Consider the following 21,308-nt stretch of genomic DNA (forward strand, 5'->3'; position numbering starts at 1 on the left):
CCTGGCTAGGCTAGGAACCAGCTCGTACGAATTGGCAGACGCCTCTGGAAAATCGATTGGTGTCTTCTCGGCAGCAGACTTAAAACCGGGTACCTGAAAGAGAAACAAAACAGAAAAAAAAACACCAAAAGTTACCACTCTTGATTGACAACGATACTTAAACTCACCTGTAATTACGTTCTTTGTTGATTTCCTTCCATCCCGTCCTCTGTGGGTTGTTGATGCGAAGAGCTGAAACGACAAAGAAACAACATTAAGACTCCTGGCTATAGTAGTGCATACATTTTTCGGATGTGTTGCAGAACGTAGCAAAACAAAAAACCACCAAACAACTGAGCCTTACCTGAAGATTTTTGAAGTTTTCCATCATTTCCAGATATTTTTCCACCGCAGTTTTAGCAGGAACTGAAAAGAGATAGAAAAACGCAATTAATCAACTAAAATCTGCATTCATAGCGCTTAATGGGAACTTATTTTGTGAAAATTAGGACTTACCTTAAGGATCAACAGCCACCATCAGTTTGTTTACATCGAAAACATTCAATATTAAAATTTTTCCTTCATTTCAAATTTCCACCTACTTGTTGTTTTGATTATAGATTCTTCTTGTATTCTTCTTCGGAAATACATTCGATTTTGCAAGTGACGTTTCCCGTGAGTGACCGTCAAAAATATACACTGAGCTAAAAATCCCAGCTGTTTCTGTCACACGCTGACTTGAAAACACGTGAAGTGTGATTTAAAAAGAAAAAGTTCAAAGATTTAATCTTTATTTGGTTCAATCAAATTAAAAGATAGGTACAACGACGCATTCATCTCTCTCGAAACAAAATGAATGTATACACATTCATTTTGAAAAGGGACGATGGGGTAATGTAACCGTTTGTTACTGCTTTTTATGTGACTCCGCCACAAAATCCTACCACTCCTGTACTCCGTTGAGAGTAATACCACAGTAGATCCAATTCCTCTTTCCTAAACGCCTAAATGCAGGCACTTTTCTCTGAGGGATATCCATGGGCGTCGGGTTTAGGCAGGGTACATGCCGGGGAAGTGTGATCACCCGGAGAGCGAACACACCCGCGTAAAAATTACATTCTCCTTCGTATGTGTGTCGGTCAAATGTAACGTAGATTTGTGCACATGCGGGGCTAGTTCTTTCTGCCTGTGACCGTTTCAGAGAACGGAAGTGCGCGTTATTAAAAGTTCGTAAAATTTGTGAAATTGTGGTGTAAATGTTTAAAAAGTTTTTTCCTATAATTACAGAAAAAAGTATAGCCAAGTAAAACCGCAGCAAGGCTTACAGTGGCATACATTAGTTAAAAACCTAGTTAAAATCTTATAAGCTAAAAGTTAAAAAAAATAGTACGGTTAGTAGAAGCTATGATGTAGTGTAAAAATGTTAAAACTTAATTAAATGTATATTACTTAAATAGATAAAAAGTGGTTGACAATACAAAAACCACATGCAGTGTAAAACCGCATTCGACGAAACACAACATTAAAAAGGTAAATTGTCTAAAAACAAACAAAAATGTAAACCACGTGTAAATTAAAAAAACGTCACAGATATATGTTAAAACCCTATTGGCAGGTCCAAGAGGGCCTTTTTTGTATTTCTATCCAATTGCTTAGCAGCACGGCGCAGCAGAAAATCTAAACGGGCAGAAAGGAGCGGTCGGAACGCCAAAATCCGACTGGTAAATCGATCAGCACGTCCCCTCGTGGTGAAGAACCAAACCACGGTGGTGACATCCTGCAGAGGATCGTGGGCTCTTCCGGGACGCCGGTAAAGAGCCTGTGATACCCTGGGCGGTGCTGAAACAACCAGCCGTCCAGCCCTGCTCCATAAAAATTCGACCAACATCAACCGTACGCTAAAGAGTTCAACGGAAGAAGAAACTTCAATCGGCCGGCCAAAATGTGCCTAAAGAACCGCAAGTATACCGTGTGACGTTATTGTGAAGAAACACAGTTAGGGAAACCAAGTTTATAAATAAACCCCCACAAATTATGTAAAACCCAACGTATGAGGATTTCTGTATTATGGGATAATTTTTGATTCCTTTACACCTTTTGCTCAGTAACGTTATTGGCTGAAAGCCCCCCAAAACTTCACTCTTGATCGGCCAGGTTGGGAATTGCTAGCTCCGCTTTATATTGATTTCATTAAAGATTTTGACCCGGTTGATAGCATGCGAAGTACCACCCGGTACGTCCCTGTCTAGCTTGGTTCCTTCTGGATATCCCTTCTGTGAGTTCCCCGGAGGAAAGTGTCTTGGGTTGAAAAGCATACGATCCTGAGTTCCATCATAATTTCTTTTCCCATGTTCCCCACCCACTGAGTGTAGCAGCTGTCAAGTTACACTTGCGAGAAGTAACTGATGGCTGAGCTCCATCTCGCTTCCGTTCGATAACCTCCGGTACTTTCCATGATGCTTAAGGTGAAACGTATCCTAGAGGAACCTGTTGCCGCTTATTTCCAGCTCCTCGTAGTCGTCCGGACCAGATGGACAGAGAGAGATTCCTCGCCAAAGCCTCAACCATCATCACTTCTCGAACCTGAACCTGAACCGCCATGCGTTTGTCGTTAACCTTTTTTCGATACTGAAATAGAAATTAAAGAGTATTAAATATTATTTATCACTATAAATCAGCAATAACCAACACGATGCTGCTTTCTAAAAGGCTGGTGCAAAATGGCCGTTGGAATCCAAGTGATTTTTTCAGGCCTGCTTAGATCACCAATACTCACGAATAAAAAGTCGTTGAAATGGTCAAACATCTGTTTCACAAATCTGTTTGGTATTTTTTGCTCATGTATGTGTGCAATCGGTGCCATCAGCTGACTGGCATGATGCACGTTTAGAGTTAAAACCCCAATTTATGGTATTGAACGCAACCCTACGCGCGAAATTGATCGCTCAAGGTTTTAAAAGGGCCTGCGGGATTTTTCTGTTTTCCAGCCCTGGATTATAAATATCAAGATATAAGATAAAACTGTTTAACCGTGTAATCGTTGAGTTTTTGAGCGCCGATGAGAGCATCCGAGAGCCGAGGCCGAGACCCAGGGCTTTTAAATCTAGGGGTGGAACAACTTTGACACAAAGTAGGCGCGGTGAAGAAGTGGGCACGGAAGGCAAAATTTTGACAGCCTATTACATTGTTTACGTTTTTTGTCAAAGAAAAGCAATGAAAAGTATGACCGAAACAGTCGTGCTTTGGTGGTGGTGTTTTATATGACGTCACCATCAACTTGAATTTAAATCTTTTGTTTTTGTTTTAGAGTGGCAAACAACAGTGGCTGTTTTTCAATCTCCTCGAGCAAAAGCCGTGAAGCCGTGAAGTAGTACGGCTGGACGGATCGAACTAGCAGAACAAAAGGGTAAAGGGTTGGGAAAAACCTTTATCGCAGCGGTTGTGATGTACAATCTATACCGGTGGTATCCAACCGGGAAGGTTATCTTCATGGCACCGACTAGACCGCTGGTAAATCAGCAGATCGAAGCATGCTACAAGATCATGGGTATTCCCAAGGAAGATACCGCCGAAATGACGGGGAAACAGCTGAGGAAGAACCGCTCCGAGCTGTGGCAAACTAAACGGGTGTTCTATGTTACACCACAGGTGATGACGATTTTTTTCCTTTAAATTTTAACATATCTGATAATTTTACGTAATTTGTTTTTTCCAGGTCATCTTAGCGGATATCAATTCTCCGGAACAAAACTTCCCCACCGATAGTATCAAACTGGTAGTGATCGATGAGGCCCACAAAGCTAAAGGTCGATACGCTTACACCGAGGTCATTAAAGCAATATCGGCTACCAATAAGCAGTTTCGTGTGCTAGCCTTGTCAGCAACACCAGGCCGTACCTTGGAGGATGTGGCCGAGGTTCTACGAAATCTGCTAATATCACACATCGAAGTTCGATGGGAAAATTCTATTGATGTTTCGCCGTACACATTTAAGAAGAACATTCGAACCGTCGTCATACCACTTGGTCCCACACTGAGTCAGATTCAGATACTGAACGTTTTATGAAGCCAGCCATAAAAGTTTTTTTGACAAACCAGAATGAAACATACAATGACCAAAACAGTTTCGTTATTGAATCCTTATCTTCTGCTAACCATTTTTTTTTTTTAATTATTTTTTGAAGGTGCTATAGAGATGAAAAAATGTCAGAATCAAGCAGAAATAATCTATAATTTAGAATATTTTCTTGTCAGGTCATAGACAATTTTGTTTTGAATTTTCCTAATATTTCGTTTGAACTTCCTTTTTGTTTGTTATATCTTCTGTAGTCGAAAAAACTGACCACAATACAAATTCAAAGTTCAGGCGATCCTCTCCGTACTACTAGGCAAAAGCTTCAGATGCCTCTCGTTGGTTTTCCTTTTCAGATGGAATTACCATATTTATAACACCATATCAGGCTACTATTTACTTTATTTTCATGATGTTAAAACATTATTAGGATACTGTTTATTCGAAAAATCTATGTTGTCCGGTCATAGGCGGTGTCCGGCCATAGACGAGTTCCCCCTACACCTATAAAAATAATATTTGGCGGCATTTCTATTCTTGGTAAATCTCTAGCCTTCGCCCGCCTGATATCGAAATTCATTGAGGACTAATTACTAATTCATTTCGGTGTAACATGTGTTTCAAGCGACAGTTCGATTTGACTCCTAACGTGTGGGTGCTGTAGCCTTGAATATCAAGCTCTCCTGATTCGATAGGTGTTCCGTGCAGGGCCACTGTTGTCAAGACATTTGGCTGCAGCATCACCGTTTGTGGGAATGCCTCGAAAAATACCCCTGTTGTTAGTAACCGGATGTCAGTTACCTGAAGCTCGAAGGGCAGCGGGTTGGTCAGTTTCAAGTTCACCTCGCACACATCGTGCTGAATCCAGTTGAACGATATTTTACTATCGTCCTTCGGCTGGCGGCGATCCATCGAACTGAAGTGGATTGGCGTGAAAAGGAACGGTCCACTATCGGCTTTGGCAACAACAATCTAGACAAAGAACATGTAGGAATAGTAGAGAAAATTATTATTAGATGCCACATCAATTATTGTTCTCATCAGACTGATGCATTGCGTAGGGATATGGAAAATACTAACCTTGAGCGGTTTCATGTGCGACGGCAAATCTTTTACCAACAGTTGACTGCACAAGGGTAGATCTGTCAGATTCGCGGGCGGTATGATGGTTCCATTTTCCAATACCAACGGAACCGGTGCACCCTCGCACTGCGAGCTGAGATTTTGGAGCTGTAGTGCCATTTCTTTTTGATCGTGTGCGTTCAAATGTTGCCACATCGTTTGCAGCAGGAATGTCATGTGCCGTGTAGCTAACGCCGATTGTCCCAGCCGCCTGGCCGTTCCCATCAGCTGTTGGAGAAGATCGATCTGTAAAACCGGCCAGCCGATGTTGCTCTCGAGTACCTGTTGTGGTACAAGAACGAGCTTGTGCCCTGGGAAACTTTCCAGCATGAGTCGATAACTTTGGCCCCAGTCAGGGTTGGTGTTACTAACGGCAACGTGTCGCCAGGCAGCAAGTCGTTGGCAGAATGCGGCTTTTCTGTTGTAGCCTATTTTCTGGTACAGATATGTGAGTACTGTAAAACCGGCCAGCCGATGTTGCTCTCGAGTACCTGTTGTGGTACAAGAACGAGCTTGTGCCCTGGGAAACTTTCCAGCATGATTCGATAACTTTGGCCCCAGTCAGGGTTGGTGTTACTAACGGCAACGTGTCGCCAGGCAGCAAGTCGTTGGCAGAATGCGGCTTTTCTGTTGTAGCCTATTTTCTGGTACAGATCTGTGAGTACTTCAAACCGCCGAACCCGCTGTTGTTCGATCATGTTGAGGTTAATGTAAAGTACGTTTTGAAGGAACATTGCTACGTCCAAGTTTTTTCCCTGTTCAATACAGATTCCGGCTGCTTTCAGAGCAGCTTCTGTTTCGATACTACCTGCGCTACGATACTTGCTGTAATTAATAATCGCTTCTCGATAACGGGCTGGAATTTCCTCCGGTTGGAGAATGTTCGGAGGGAACTTCTGGGTAGTAGTTGATTTGTTAACCAGCGTTCCAGAATCGGTGAGCGAAGAACTTCCACTGGCCGTGCTGCCACCTGATCCAGATGAAAATGTTATCTGATAGAAGAAGCTGGCGAGTTAGAAGAAGCGGAGGTTTTGTCCGGAATCGATGCCGTTAATCACCATATCGGTTTTTTTCTGCCGTAGATTGTTACATTCAGCTCGGTTTGGTTGTCGAATTTGCCAACTGTTATCAAACCCAGCAGTCTCCGATGCGGCTGGAAATCACCCCAATCATTATTTTCCACTGGATGGTCTCTAATATATCGGACCCAAATATCTCGAGTTATTCCTGAAGAATCTGAAATTACAATGAATGATGTCAATTTTAATCAAGCAAAATTTACAACAGGGCAATTTCTTTACCAGGAATTTTGACGTTGTTCAGTCGCTGAATTCGTTCGAAAACACGCTGCAGAGATCGCGGCTTCAGTGGACCGATTCCGCGTACAAGGATTAGCAGACAACCGTGATGATAGTGATGCTGCTCGTAGTCTGGAAGCGCCATTATCGGGTCACCTGGTCCTTGCGATAACATGTAACTTACAGACGATCTCATTTAGTGGCCAATTTTCTTCATTCGGTCCAGTTCGTTTTTGCTCCCTGCTTCGATAACCTTTTATACTTCAAACGGAGAACTTTCTCCCCCAATCCCGGGAAAGGAATTTTCTTGCCAGCAGGTCTACACTGATTTGACACATCATCTTTTGTCGTCGACTCTTTTTTATGATTATTTTTCGCGATACGCCTCCCTTTTCTTCGTGCGTGCCACACACAGCTACCGTGATACCTGTGCGCTTGATGCACTTTGATCCGTTCTTGTTTTGTAAACAATGTCACAGCATGGCTGAGTGGGCTCTTTGACATTTTACACCACCCTAATCTAACAGCCCTGGCCGAGACCCTGAGCTGTGCTGTGAAAAAAAATCAAGAATTATTAAAAAGGTGCTCCTCACTCCTACGGAACATCCCACTTATAAGAAAAGAGTGCAGAACAAACGAAATCGAAATCATCTCATCTCGCTTTTGCATGTGAAAAGTCGTATGCAGATGTATCGCGTTAAATACTAAGTCTGTTCAATGAAGTCTGGTCGAAATAGGTCGAAACAGGTATAGGAATGAATTGATCACCTGTCGAATCCTCCTGCCGAGCTGGATAGGTTTTGACCAGGGGGTGGCAACCTGGTTCTTCTTTTGAGCAAGAATTTTTTTCTTTTATTCGATCCATCGAAAATATTGATATGTTTGATAAATATTCAGGTTTCGCTTTTGTCGCTTTTGTCATGTATCATTTTTAATTCACATTTACAGTGAGGGGCAAAATAAAGTGTCCAAATTATTTTTTTTCAATTTCTTTTATTTTTTTGGTTAAAATTCAACGAAAACACATCGTAATCATTTTTTAAATATTGTTTATTATGTTCTTTTCAATTTTTGTTAATGTTGCGCTGGAAAAAAAAGAAAGTTTTTCTGATAGATAAAAAACAGTTAATATTCCAAAAAAAAACAGGGGCAAAATAAAGTGTCCAGATCAGTACAGCTTCAAATAATTCAAACTGAAGGCAAACAAGAACGATTTAATAATGGGTATGGCCTCCTTCAGCCTTCAACACCTCCTGCAAGCGCTTCGGCACACTTTCAAGAAGGTTGTGCAAGTGTTGTTGGTCGAGTTCCTCCCACGCATGCTCCAGGGCATCAAAATAAGTACTTTTATTTGTCACACCAGTCTTATCAATCAGAGCATCGAGGATGGCCCACAGATTTTCGATGGGGTTCAGATCAGGACTTTGTGAAGGCCATTCAAGGGGTTTGATGTGGCAGGAACGGGAAAATGACGTCATCAGATTGGCCGTATGCTTCGGATCGTTATTCTGCTGTAAAACGAAGCGCTCTCCGAGGCCCGTCTTGATGAGGGATACCTCGAGGTTTTCCGGCAGGACATTGCAATATGACTCAGCTGTCATGATTCCATCAATTTTTACCAAATTTTTACCACCCCACCCCAAGAAAAGCACCCGCACACCATCACGTTACTTCCTGCGTGCTTGACTGTTCCTTGGATATGGCGGTCTTGGAGCTCCTCACCCGACTTGCGCCACATATGATCTCGCTTCTTCCGGTTGAATAGCTCAAATTTGGATTCGTCGGCCCACAACAATGTTTTCCTCTGAATCAAAGCAATCGAAAGATTCCTTTTAATTCAACCACGGTAAATGAAAAGTTCAGATACCGGTATTTCGATAGCAACTTACTATCTTCTTCAGTAAGCGTTTTCGATTGGTATCGAGCACGGAGCAACGGAGGAAGTAACGTGATGGTGTGGGGGTGCTTTTCTTGGGGTGGGGTGAGCAATTTGGTAAAAATTGACGGAATCATGACAGCTGAGTCATATTGCAATATCCTGCCGGAAAACCTCGAGGTATCCCTCATCAAGACGGGCCTCGGAGAGCGCTTCGTTTTACAGCAGAATAACGATCCGAAGCATACGGCCAATCTGATGACGTAATTTTCCCGTTCCTGCCACATCAAACCCCTTGAATGGCCTCCACAAAGTCCTGATCTGAACCCCATCGAAAATCTGTGGGCCATCCTCGATGCTCTGATTGATAAGACTGGTGTGACAAATTAAAAATACTTATTTTGATGCCATGGAGCATGCGTGGGAGGAACTCGACCCACAACACTTGCACAACCTTGTTGAAAGTGTGCCGAAGCGCTTGCAGGAGGTGTTGAAGGCTGAAGGAGGCCATACCCATTATTAAATCGTTCTTGTTTGCCTTCAGTTTGAATTATTTGAAGCTGTACTGATCTGGACACTTTATTTTGCCCCTGTTTTTTTTTTTTTGGAATATTAACTGTTTTTTATCTATCAGAAAAACTTTCTTTTTTTTCCATCGCAACATTAACAAAAATTGAAAAGAACATAATAAACAATATTTAAAAAATGATTACGATGTGTTTTCGTTGAATTTTAACCAGAAAAATAAAAGAAATTGAAAAAAAATAATTTGGACACTTTATTTTGCCCCTCACTGTATTTCCAAAACTGAACATAAAAAACCATCATCGGAAAGCGTCACCCTGGATTTGTTGTTACATCAGATGATTTCCATCACGGGATGTTTTTCGGATCAGCGTCATCAGCATCCGGAATAGTTTCAGAACATCATAATTTTTCGGTCAGCATCACCTGCACACTTAAATTGGCAAATCTGGCAAAAGTTTCTCCGAATAAGCACTGTCCGGGTATCATTCACTGGGAAAAATCCGACCTTACTGTAATCGAGAGAAAACTAAAACATAAAAAGACACAGTTTCTACTTGTTTCGACCCTTTTCGACCAGACTTCATTGAACAGACATATATTTGCATTCAATAGTTTCAACATAGTTTCAACCAAAACATTGGCTCATTGAGCAACTATCAGTTGACAGAAAACAGAAACCAATGTCTACCTACGTTTGAACGAAGCTACTTTCATTTTCTGCGCTCTCGAACTCAAAGCCCAAAGCCCAAGGAACTCAATGATAGCTCATTGCGCTGTGAACCGTTGCTGAAAACGGATGTGTCCTGCCAAGTGCTTTGTTGATCTTCGTGTCTGCTTCGCCGCCATTTGTTAGCAGTTGTGTTCTTTTATCTTCCCGTGTGTGCTGTGTTGATGGTGGCAAGGTAATTCTGTTTTTTACAGTTAAAAAACTGGCGATTAGAAGCTATCATCTTCGGATGATGAATCGACTTATCGGAATGTAGTGAATAACCCGTGTGCGGTCTCCCAAAATCGATAAAAGTGATTGGGTGAAAGTGTGTGCGGCGAAGCTCTGTTTGAAAAAGTAGCGACGACGACGATAGGTGAGCTAAAAAAGTCTCAATAATTTCTCTATATACACAGTAAAAAAGACACTAGTGGCTCCCCTCTCCCCTATGACGTTAGATAGAGCACTCAACAATTCGTCGTCAGACAATAATCTTCGCGGGTGTGTTCAGGATGTTGAGCGGGTAGGTGTTTTGTTTTGCGTATGCTAGAAAGAGATAGGCGATTGAAGCAGACGGATATATGTAGATACTCACTTTAGCATTGCACGGTGGTGCCGAATCTAAAATTTGTCAACATTCCGAAGGTGTTCAACAGCAATGTCATTAAATTCTTTATTTAATGTTATTATCATTTGCGTAATTCGTAATTTTTTTTTTTACAAATTTGAGGCTTATTTGGTTTTTTTATAATGTTGACCCTTGATTCCTTACGGCGTGTTCGTAAATTGATTTTTTGGTAGATGTCAAATCACTTTCCTAGGCTTGTTTATAAATTACGAACGCCAGTATCGATATAAAAAAATCACTTCGATAGAAGAAATCAATTAACGAACACGCTATTATAAAATGTTTGTTGTATGTCATGTTTATAATTTCTGTAATGTTATCTTTATTTTTTTTTTGTTATTTTTAGCCTTGAGTAAATAGGTATTTGTTTTTGAAATTTTTGAAGTTTCTATCATGCCTGTCATTTTTGAGTACTCCAAGATTGTATGTTTACTCTTACTAACCCAAAGTTAGGAAAAATACTCCCGGCACATAAAAACTTTATAAGTAAAATGCCATAAAACTTTTGTAAAAAAAAAAGATTGTATGTTATTGTTGCTATGTTTTTTTTCAAAATCAAAGGACGTAAAACATATTTAGGTATATATAGTATTAATAGTATTAATAATATTTGGTCCTAGTAAAAATATTAGGTCATTGTTGTTTCGAATGTGGCTTTTCGGGATGAATAAACCTACTTGGTTTAAAATCCTTGAGAAAAAAGAAACAAAAATAAATTTGGCATTATGAGTAAAGCTCGTTATGATTCAAAGCTTCAATTCCTTGATAGCTTAGCTTAGCTTAGCGAGCTTAGAAGAGTGATGACTTTTTCCAATAAATATTTTTTGCCTTCTTACTAAAAATTTTTTTGTCACAATTACTGAACTCCAGCATTTTAATATTGAACAGGTTGTGTTTCAATTAGTGAAAATGTATACATTTTCTAGATAGTTGTATACATTAAGGGATATTTCGTTTGAATATATACATTGAAAGGGCAACTAGCAACTAAAAAATGGTATAATAAATATCCAGCCAGGAACTCATCCAATCTTTGTTAGTTTCTCAGATTGTGGCTTATAGAGTCCGAAATTCTTTCTACTGTATGGTATAGTATTAATCGGTTCATGATTAACGAGTGTTCAATATCCGGTATCTGTCCAATAATAATGCTTCTATCCTATGACTATATGCCCTGTTGTTTTTGTCATTTCGATTTATACATAACTCATATATCAAGTGTCTCGAAATCAAGTCGTCGTCAGTATGAAATGGTAATATTACATATAATAAATTTACATTAGTGTAAACTTCAGGTTTTTTTTATTCTTTATCTTTTACACGGGAAATTTATCCAAATGTATCGATATGCTATTGTTAGGAAATATCCCATTCTGCAATCCGTGCTAACATTAAACTGTTTACTGTTACGTTAGAGATATTACATTGTTGCCATTGTTTGACTTTTTCACCAACAGGAAGGCAGCGGCCGTCGTCGAGATGCGACGACGGAGATCAATTGAGTCAGCCGCCAACCATACCGTGTACAAACGTAATGTACAGCACTTGGTACCAATACCAGAATCATAAGCATCAATAACAGCAGTAACATCAGCCGAAGGAAAAAACAGCAATATCATCACAAACAGCGCCAAGTTAGCTTGTGGGAGACATACTAACCACCGTCAATAATAAGAGCATGAATAGCAAACATCATTGCCATCCAATCCACCAAGAGCAGTGAATGCTGCGAGCTAGCTGCGGCCGTATTAGTCGATGTATTGGTGATATCCGAAGTGTGTACATCGAATCGAAAGGCCGTCGCACCGACCGAGGCGCTGTAGAACAGTGGGGAAGACGACAAAAAGAGACACTCTCTTGGTTTCGGTTGTTCGATTCGATTGCAGCGAGCTCTGTGGTCGGTGAGAAGAGATCACTGATCTGCTCGGACTTAACATACTTTCTAAATATAATTGACTCTCGACGTGGGAATCGAACGGACGGATTATTTTGCCTTCCCGTAGTGCTGAAGTAAGAAGCAAAGTTTTTCTGTACTGTCCTCACAGTAGTGATTGATGTCCAGCCCTGTTTAAAATTGCTACTAGCTAGTAGTAAGAATTAAGTGCAGGGTTGCTGTAGTGAGTGCGTCATGCTTTTGGCGAATCGATTAACGACTCGAGGCAAACATGGATAAGTATTGATTGTAGACCCCAATTGGTGAAAGTGCGAAAAGTGCTCTACAATTTCGGGAAAAAGTTTTCTTTTTCGGTAAAGTAAGGAAAAGGGAAAATTCTTCAATTTTTCTTCCATCTGCACCTGTGTTAGTGGCAGCAGGCGCAATTTTATGTAGAGGGCGCTCTTGTGTGCATTTGTGACCAAGGAGAAGTGCATAGATATAACATAAATCGTGTGTACCGTATATGTATTAGGGTAGTGTCTTGAAGTTAAAGATCTGGTTCGGTGACAGACTGAATCGAAGAAACTGGCAGCACGGATTCCAGTGCTGGCGAATGGAATAAGTCAATCGCCTTTTGCAGATAATGGGTGTGTATTGATATCAACCTTTGGATGGTTTTAGCTTACCACCTTTCCATTTGGACGGGGTGGATGTGTATGTGTATTTTCGCAAATGTCAAATATGACAACAGTGTTTTAGCTTGTTTTCTGTATCCGCCATTTTCTGCCGTCGCCATCGAACGGGTAATTTTATCGTTTTTGCATGTGAAGTTTACGGTTGCAAAGAAACCTCTAGCGTCAGAAACATCACAGACTATATGCTGGTGACACGTTAGCTGGAGTTCAGCGGAAATAGTGCAGTTGAAGGAGAATTTTCCAAGTGAAAAGTAGTTCGCTGAATCGCCTTTAAAGTGTGCTATAGTCTAGTTGGAAAAAGGGAGCAAGTAGCAAAAAGAGAATATCCCTCATAACTATTTCTTGGTGTTGCGTTTCACTGGTGTATCGTTAATAAAGGAATAAGAGAATCGTAGGAGTGTTAGTGTATGTGGCGCTTGCCCTCGGATACATCGCAGTGGTAGTTGTGCCAGTTTCACCATCTCGATACAATTATACAAATTGTGAATAAAATAGTAAACCGTAATAGAGCAGAAAAGGCAGTAATAGCAGCAGCCGTGTAGAAATTGTTTTTGCTTCTAGTGAAAATGTTAAGAATAACACAACCATGACGCACCAGAATCACCAAACTAACGGCGCAAGTTTGGAAGATTGCCACACAAACTTTTTTGCCTTGGTAAGTACCGTTCATACGGGATTATTTTCCTTTTTTTGTTTCTAGAAAGAGCTAAGTCTAATTTCACCGAACGTAATATTGCACTGATAGCAATTCGAAGTCTTGAAAGTGTTATGCGTTGTTTTTTATATGGTATGATCGTTGAAATATTACTGAGTGTGAATTATGAAACATTCCATAAATTGTGTGAAAACTGCTGAATCATTTCAATATTCAACTCTTCTTTTTACTACACTAGCTGATCCTGTATGCACATCGTTTCTCTGGCAACAAAAATAATATGCACGACTCATTACACAAAATTTGATACTTGATATCGATTGCCCGTCTCTCAAAACTCCCGTGTGAAAATTTGCATCACAATTGAGTGTATTATCTCTATCATTGAAAATTGGATTTCGTGCAATGTTTTGCAGTCCCAGTTATCCGTACAAAGGTTGACTTTGCGAGAGTGTTAAAATCCCAGAAAAAAAAACAAAAAAAAAGTACAAAGGTTGACTGAAAAGAGATTAGCGTATAGAACTCCGACAGATTTTACACTGATTTGACTATAGACACTATAATTTCATATAGTCTGGCAAAGAGAATGACGGGAGCCAATCGAACTGTCATTCGCGCGGAGCCAATCGAGCATTCTATGATAATGTTCAAGCTCTTCATAACTCTCTCCGGTTGCAAAGTATAAAATAGTTTTTTATATTCGAAAATTTATTGCTTCTTTTGTTAATTGAACTCGAAATCGATTTTGAACAATAGTTTATGATCTATAGTTGAAAAAATAATGAAAATTATTCTAAACAACTTCATTAATGTTACTAAAAAGCCAAAAAAGCGTTGTGAATCACAATACTTCAACCATGATTTTCCTATATTTAGAAAGTTTGCTCGATTGGCTCCCGCGAATGACAGTTCGATTGGCTCCCGTCTTTCTCTTTGCCAGACTATATGAAATTATAGTGTCTATAGATTTGACAGGTCGCACGAATGTACAAGCACTGACCATACTGACTGGACACTCGATTTCGTTTTCTGGATAATTTTTCCAACAGTACGAAATGTCGATTCCAGAGTGCGCATCGATTGATTTGAAGAAATGCTATCTAAAAAAAAGACATACACCGTCTTAGCCGATTTAGGCTTTACAGACTGAATAAATGACGTGGACAACTTAAGATTAACATTTAACACCCAGTACCGAGATGGGAATCGAACCCATGCCATCAGTGGACCAGCGATTATCGTCTTACCACGCTAACCACCCGACCACCAAGACGTACCTAACTATCCCAGTTAGGAAATGCCACCCAACTTTAAAAATAAAACACGCAATTTCTACGACAAAATCGGGCTAAACAAGACCATTTTTCCCACAGGGCATTTGTTGCCAAATTTTTCAGGCTCGCCACCTGCCGTCGGTATTGCGAACCTGCAAAATCTGACAACAAAAACTTAGACAGAAAATGGTTAAATTTTTGTTCTAAGTGTCATGTCAGTGTGGTCAGTGGTACAAGTTCGCACAAATGTCGCAGTCATGAGTGCGCAGTCCAATTTAGTGCGGTGCGATTAATACAATATCGTCAATATCACTGAAACAGTATTTATGTTATATGGACGACCCCTTTTGCCGGCCCCTTCGAAGCACCTGTATCTGTGATCTATTCTTGGGTCTAATTTATACAAGAATTGGACCAACAAAATAAGATCCAATCCAGTGAAAAAACTGGCAACCCCACACTTGTTCCGTTAACTGTCAAACTGTTTAGAACTGCGTCGAATTGGGTCCAAATTTCATCAGTTTTGGAGCAATCCTTATACCGGTTTTAAAAAAAAAGTAGAGTTGAAACTGGTAACAGATGCGGATGCTTTGGTCGGAATTTGGGTCTAAACCGCCTGTTTGGACCACGGATACAGGTGTTCTTACACAAAAATTTGATACCGATTGCCCGTCCCTCAAAACCCCTGTATGTTAATTTTCCTTCTAATCCGGTGTATAATAACGTCAATATCGCAAAAAAGAACATTTAAATGGCCGATTCCCTACACAAAATTCGATACTTGAAATCGATTCCCGAACAGACTTTGATGCCTAAATCGATAGCAAACATAAGCCAAAATGAGCTATCAATGCCAAAACGATAGCATAATTTGGTGTCACATTGTAACCGATGCCAAAATTAGGTTTTCTTAAAGCATCAATTTGTTGAAATTGGATGGCTAACCAATACCAAAGTTAAGTATCAATATCAAAATGATGGCACGATTAGGTATTGATTTGACTGTGACAGCTAAATAAGGTATCATTGAAGTTTCAATTTTTTTTAATAGATAACTTTTCCAGCAGTTTTCTATGAATTCTTAAGATGTTTCATACAACGTAATTAAATGAAAGCTCACGCGAGAAATAAGTAAAACATTTGATTGATATGAATTCAGATCGATTATTAACTTATATTGAAACAGTAAAAATGCTCGATTTTACACACCAAAGTTGGTTATTAGAAATGTTTATAAAAAAAAATCCAATGTTTTTTTAAGACTATATTTTTTATTTTAAAAATAATTGCTTTTCTGTTGAGTGATCGGTCGTGTTTATGACAGCTCTGCGAAAAGTATCTCGTTAGATGTTTTTTTCTGAAAATGAAATTTTAAAATTGAAAAACGCAAAATCGGACCACAATATGTGGACAGAAAGATTAGAAATAATGTCGTCAAAACGTGCTACTGTTTTTCATCAAATTGGACGATGGCTCTACTCCACTTCATGAAACTTACTACCGGTAAACGAAGCGCCACGAAATCAACCAAAAAAGAAAATCAAGATATAGACGAAGTTTTACTCGATAGAACTTTGCTGGAAATTAAACCCGTTATCTTGTCTTGGTGAGTCCGTTCTGATATATTTGATTTATTTTGATTTGAGTGATGTTATATCTAAAGAGAGCTTATTTATTTCTTGTTGATACATTCCACAATAACATTTTTCCCTCGCATCATGAAATAAAGCAATCGAGAAATTAAGTAATTAGAAAGAAATTTAGAGCAGAATCGAATTTTTGTCATCCTATTCTTAGCTTCTGCTTACTACGTATCGAGTTTTTAACTATCAATAAATTGTATTGTAGTATATAGCTTTATAACTCCAGTTTTCAAAATGTATCTTTCATCTCATTTTCACGATACATCCAGCTCTCACATTCTACAACTATTTTTCTCATTTTAACTAAATGATCTTCATAGTTTTAATTTTGTAATCAATTAAACATTGTATATGAAGCGTTTGGCAGGGATCTCCACGCTTTATTCCTCCCTTTGCTCCAGTATCTTTCGAGGTGTTTACCACATGGTTGGCCTGGCTGTAGTATTCTCTGCAATGCATGTTTACAAGTAACAGCGATTACGTTGAAAAGAAAAATGAAGGATGCAAGTCCTTTCATTTTCCAGGATGCTTACACGTTTTGACCATGTTAGTAAAAGAAGAAGAAGAAAATAATTGCTTTTTGTTCAATTACATCCATTTGCAATTGAAAACGATAAATCTATTATTATGAGACTGACAGGGAGACCAATTAAAGATTTTTAACATACGACACTCCTATTCACTCAAGAATGTGAAATCTGCACATTTGGTTCATTTTATGCCGAAATATAGCCACGAAGAATTTTTAAAATCTCTCGTACACTGCAAAAAATCCACATATTGAAATATGTGTTAGACTTATAGTCATTTGGAAAGTGATTCCCATTTGGAAAATACGTGCCCACACATATAGAATTCAAGATTATAACTTTTATATGCGTCTCATAAAAGTTATAAAATCCCACACTTAAATATTATAAGCCTGCATTGTACTGAAACGCTTGCCTATATTGAGGCGTTTTCATACTTGTGAGTATTTCGTTTTTACATTTGAAGTGTAGATTTTTTGCAGCGTACGGTTTTCGCGGTTCTCAATGTGATAAAAATATTACATAAAAAACTGAAATATATACCTATAGTTGTTGACGCGGCCCATAGTGGTCAGATGTCAAATCAAATTACTCATACACAACAAGAGAGAGGAAATTGTTAGAATAAGGAAAAATAAATAGGAAAAAGGGAAGAAAAGTTGTTGATGGAAAACCACCTGGTTATAAGTTGAGTTCCGCGAATAGTTAGCACGAAATTAGAGAAATTTATTGGAGTTAGAGTAGAAGTGCGTTTATTGAAACTATACCATACAACTTGGGTATGTACTAATAATAAGTTGTAAATGCTAAAAAATCAAGCCAAGTACTCAAAGTACTTCTGCACTTTAGGTTGTCGATCATTGCCACGCTGTTGAGCTGATAGATTCGAAGGAATTGTCGGCTGCCTGTTGGTCCAAAGCTTATCTAGTTACACAGGTCCTTCAGCAGCTGTAAGTAAACGCCGTTAGTTGTACACCTGAAAAAGAAAAGTAATTATTAAACTTATAGATTACTAGACACCATCAACAGAAAAGGAACTAACCTCAAATACGATCAATCGATCGAACAATTATATTTAAATACAATCGTTGGAAAGATTGTTTCAAATCGCAGCGCATAATTGACATAGATTATAAATCAAATCTCGTATGTAAGTTAAATTGAAACTAAACTGGGAAACAAATTCTTATTTAACATTGAAATTATCAATTAGGTCGATTATTAGGCGGCAAAGAAAGTTTCGACTAAACCACAAAATTATAAATAATCCACGGTCAGAAACACGATATCGAATCGAAGAAGAGAGGTTCTACTAAAAAATTTGTGAGTATTTGATCGAAAATAACAAGTTTATACAATTTAAGTTTACCTATTCTAATAAATTTACAGTTGAGCTGTCTATCATTGTACTGCTGCAAAAAGGGGGATTATCTCCAGGAAGATCCGAAAATCACCGTAACAATAGTTTTCATTGGATTTGATGTGTTTATAAAATAAATAAGTTAAAGAAATGCCTTTTAAAAGAAATCTATGATTTTTCAATTTTTCTTGTATTTCCATCTTTTCTCATCATATTTAAATCAGCTGAAAGCTGGCTGACACAGTGAAATTTCATTATTTGAACCGGGATGGTCACGATCTTTGTTAAAAACCACCAATTTGTCTTTCGGTTTGATTTCAGATGCCACCAAAATTATAACAATTGATTTTCATGATCATGATCCTTCAAGTTTTACGGGGATAAACTCATGTACTTTTGGAAGCATTTGAACTTCCGTTGAGCCACGGTATTTCAGAACACAGCCGAAGTTATTCTTCTCCGAATCAGAATTGTGTAGGTCTAGTTTCGCATGCTACATACCTACTTGCTTATACACTGATAACCTGCTATCATCGGTTACTTACAAGGTTGAGCTGAGTTCATATATTCAGCCAGCAGGACGACAACATACCATAGAGGTACGTTTTTTGCCACCACAAAAGCGCCTCCTACAGTTCAAGCGTGAGTTTTCAAAAGGACGTATGTAACATCAGACAAAATCTGAGAAAAAGGAGGGACAAAATTATGTTAATATAAATAAATGCTATTTAAAGCTGTTTGATCTAGAATCAAGTTTTATCATGGCAGCTGTAGGAAAAACAATAATGTTTTAATTATAGGTTTGAGCATACTGGATTTTTTGCTGTTTCCTAGTGAATTTGTTAAAAAAAATATTTTACACCGTATTGTTGAGTTTTTTTTTCACATACGCCATAATGATTCGTCGTTGTGACAGTTTAATATTTACATACACCCTTTATGATTCGTCGCTTGGACAAATTGCTTTCATTATGCGTCAAATCAGATACGTCGGTTTTTTCACATCATTGCAGATGCGTCAGTTTTAAAATAATAATTATTTTAAAACTGACGCATCTGCAATCATGTGAAAAAACCGACGTATCTGATTTGACGCATACGACGGTTTGCTGCGACCCTATCTGCTGTGTGTGCGATATTATTTGTTTTGACAGATGCGTCGTTTTACCAAAAAGAGGTGTAAAGAAGAATTTCGAAAACACTGAGAAAAGATGACATAGGTCGTTTGTATATTTTTTTAGCTAACGGCATATTATTTTTTTTTTGTACAAACAGTTAATTCATACAGAAGAAAATAAAATTTACTATACCGTGCAAACAGTAACTCAATTTGTTTACTTTTGCGACATACGTCCTTTTGAAAACTCACGCTTGAGTTGATGAAAACTTGCAGGGTTTTTGCTGTTTGGAACTCCGATGAAGGGAAGACAGACACGTTCAAACTTCCGTCCATCCATCCATTTGTGGCTGCATACCTTGCGCAAGAGACCAGTTACGCACACAAGTCTAGCAAAACATTGCAAAGCTGAACAGCCGCCACTGCTGAGATTGCTGCTTGCTTGCGTTGGAAGGTCGATTCTCTATCTTCTAACTAAAGGGAAGAAAAAAAACAACACGCGCAGGTAGTGAGCTGTTTTGTGTCCGGAAAACGGTCGTCTGTGTTTTGCCAGTGCGAAGGAAAGCGAGTTATTATTATAGCAGAGAAACGGGAGAGACGAATTCCAAATTTGCGCGCCCCGAATCAAAACTAGCTGACCATGTAGCAGCCAGCCGGACATCGTCGTATCCTACAATCCTACCCCAAAACTGGTTCGCGGCACCTTTTTACTCAGCCAGCAGCAGCCCCAATACGACGACGATAACAACCACCATCAGCAGCATCGTTTCGAGACTTTATGGCACTACGAGAAACTAAACTGTCGGTGTTGGTGCCGTAAAGTTGATGCCACACTTGTAGTGGTAAACATGGTTTGACGACGGCTCACCGAGGCAGCAGCAGGCAAAAACAGACGTTTCTATCTAAAGTGGAACGACGACGACGTCGTTGGAACTACAGAAAATCGTCAAGAACAGTGAAAAGCCGTATAAAGCAATGAACCTATCCTAGCCCCAGTCAGCTATACGCAAGCGAGCAAAACATACCTTACCAACACCAATCGCCAGGGCGGTCTGTTTTGCTGATCGACCGTCGTCAGCCAGCAGCATCAGTCAGTAATTCTGACGGTGGCAGTCTCCGTTTCTGTGTCGCCTTTCTGTACTTTTGGCATTCGCGTTGTAGCAACGGCGAGAGGCTCTCCTGCGCGGAGCTTTTAACCCAGAAAAAAAAACTTTAATATAATTAATAACGATCACATAAATGGCTCATCAAGAAGGAACTATTCTTCAATTCATAGATAAAACATAACTCCCGGAAGTCGGAACCCAGTTTTTGCAATCCTCAGATTAGTTTGGTTCAAGATTTTGTCGATACCTCGGTCTACTAGAGATATTGTAGCTAGGTGAGTCGAAGAGACATGCAGTATCAATCAATAGTACAACCAAGAAGCAGGGGGTGTCTACGAAGAAGAGGACGATGAGGTTCAAAACGTGTTACATTTTCTTGTCATTTTTGTTCAAGATAAGATAGGGGTACACCTACATACGATGCTTTGTTGTTTTCAGAGCAGTTCAAACTCAATGGAGTGAAAGTCGAAACTTTGGCACTGAAAGATACTATACAGACACCTATCATTTAGTGACTTAATTTTAAAACTAACGGACCCTTATTGCATTGCTTATTGATTGCTTATTGATATTTCCAAGTTCCAAAACAAGTCAAAATAACCTTCTATTCAGCTTCCAGCGGCCTATCAATTTAACCTTCAAAAAATCGTAAAATCAGCAAAAAGTGCTCTCTCTGGATACACTCGAATGAAGTTATTCGAGTGTATCCAAATAATACAATTTATTTGGGGACCTTCGACGAATTATTAAAATCTTTAATTTTGCATCATTATTTTTATAAACGCACCCTAGAAGCCCAGAAAAAAACTCTATAATCAGACCTTGAGTGTCCATTAGACATTA

At 39.1% G+C, this 21,308-nt stretch overlaps 2 protein-coding genes, 2 long non-coding RNA genes and 1 pseudogene across 8 annotated transcripts in view; 3 read left to right on the plus strand and 2 right to left on the minus strand.

Annotated features, from left to right (window-relative positions):
• Positions 1-6: 6 nt before the first annotated feature.
• Positions 7-653, minus strand: LOC129756197 (uncharacterized). Its single transcript, XR_008739412.1, has 3 exons — positions 496-653; positions 344-405; positions 7-231 (listed from the first exon to the last, which is right to left on the minus strand). It is a non-coding gene; the product is annotated as an uncharacterized LOC129756197 (long non-coding RNA).
• A 90-nt stretch (positions 654-743) lies between these two features.
• On the plus strand, positions 744-2,362 carry LOC129756196 (uncharacterized). The gene is made up of 3 exons (XR_008739411.1): positions 744-1,370; positions 1,437-1,509; positions 1,595-2,362. It is a non-coding gene; the product is annotated as an uncharacterized LOC129756196 (long non-coding RNA).
• Positions 2,363-2,961: 599 nt separating this feature from the next.
• LOC129752120 (protein brunelleschi-like) lies at positions 2,962-6,616 on the minus strand (annotated as a pseudogene).
• On the plus strand, positions 3,106-6,997 carry LOC129757005 (uncharacterized). 2 transcript variants are annotated; one of them, XM_055754091.1, is made up of 3 exons: positions 3,106-3,224; positions 3,287-3,627; positions 3,695-6,997. In XM_055754091.1, the coding sequence occupies exons 2-3, from the start codon at positions 3,424-3,426 to the stop codon at positions 4,043-4,045; spliced, it is 555 nt and encodes a 184-aa protein (XP_055610066.1). In that variant the 5' UTR covers positions 3,106-3,224; positions 3,287-3,423; the 3' UTR covers positions 4,046-6,997. The 2 variants fall into 2 exon arrangements, with proteins under 2 accessions (XP_055610066.1, XP_055610065.1); XM_055754090.1 differs by having other exon boundaries at positions 3,114-3,227.
• Positions 6,998-9,651: 2,654 nt separating this feature from the next.
• The window catches only part of LOC129750812 (mediator of RNA polymerase II transcription subunit 13), a 98,319-nt gene continuing 86,662 nt past the window's right edge, over positions 9,652-21,308 (plus strand). For 2 of the 4 annotated variants that reach the window (XM_055745891.1, XM_055745894.1), the window contains exons 1-2: positions 9,658-9,957; positions 11,667-13,435. In XM_055745891.1, coding sequence (XP_055601866.1) covers positions 13,367-13,435 — 69 coding nt within the window. In that variant the 5' untranslated portion in view covers positions 9,658-9,957; positions 11,667-13,366. Of the gene's footprint in view, positions 9,958-9,980; positions 10,105-11,666; positions 13,436-21,308 lie in introns of those variants that run through there. The other 2 variants (XM_055745892.1, XM_055745893.1) reach the window with 2 other exon arrangements.

The sequence above is a fragment of the Uranotaenia lowii genome, chromosome 3 (genome assembly GCF_029784155.1).
Source record: "Uranotaenia lowii strain MFRU-FL chromosome 3, ASM2978415v1, whole genome shotgun sequence".
Taxonomy (NCBI): Eukaryota; Metazoa; Arthropoda; class Insecta; order Diptera; family Culicidae; genus Uranotaenia; species Uranotaenia lowii.

What these genes read in the sequence shown, in the direction of transcription:
- LOC129757005 (XM_055754091.1), top strand. Translation starts at nt 3,424, where the DNA reads ATGTACAATCTATACCGGTGGTATCCAACCGGGAAGGTTATCTTCATG. An exon ending in TGTTCTATGTTACACCACAG is followed by an intron (nt 3,628 to 3,694) that starts GTGATGACGATT and finishes TGTTTTTTCCAG; the next exon opens with GTCATCTTAGCGGATATCAA.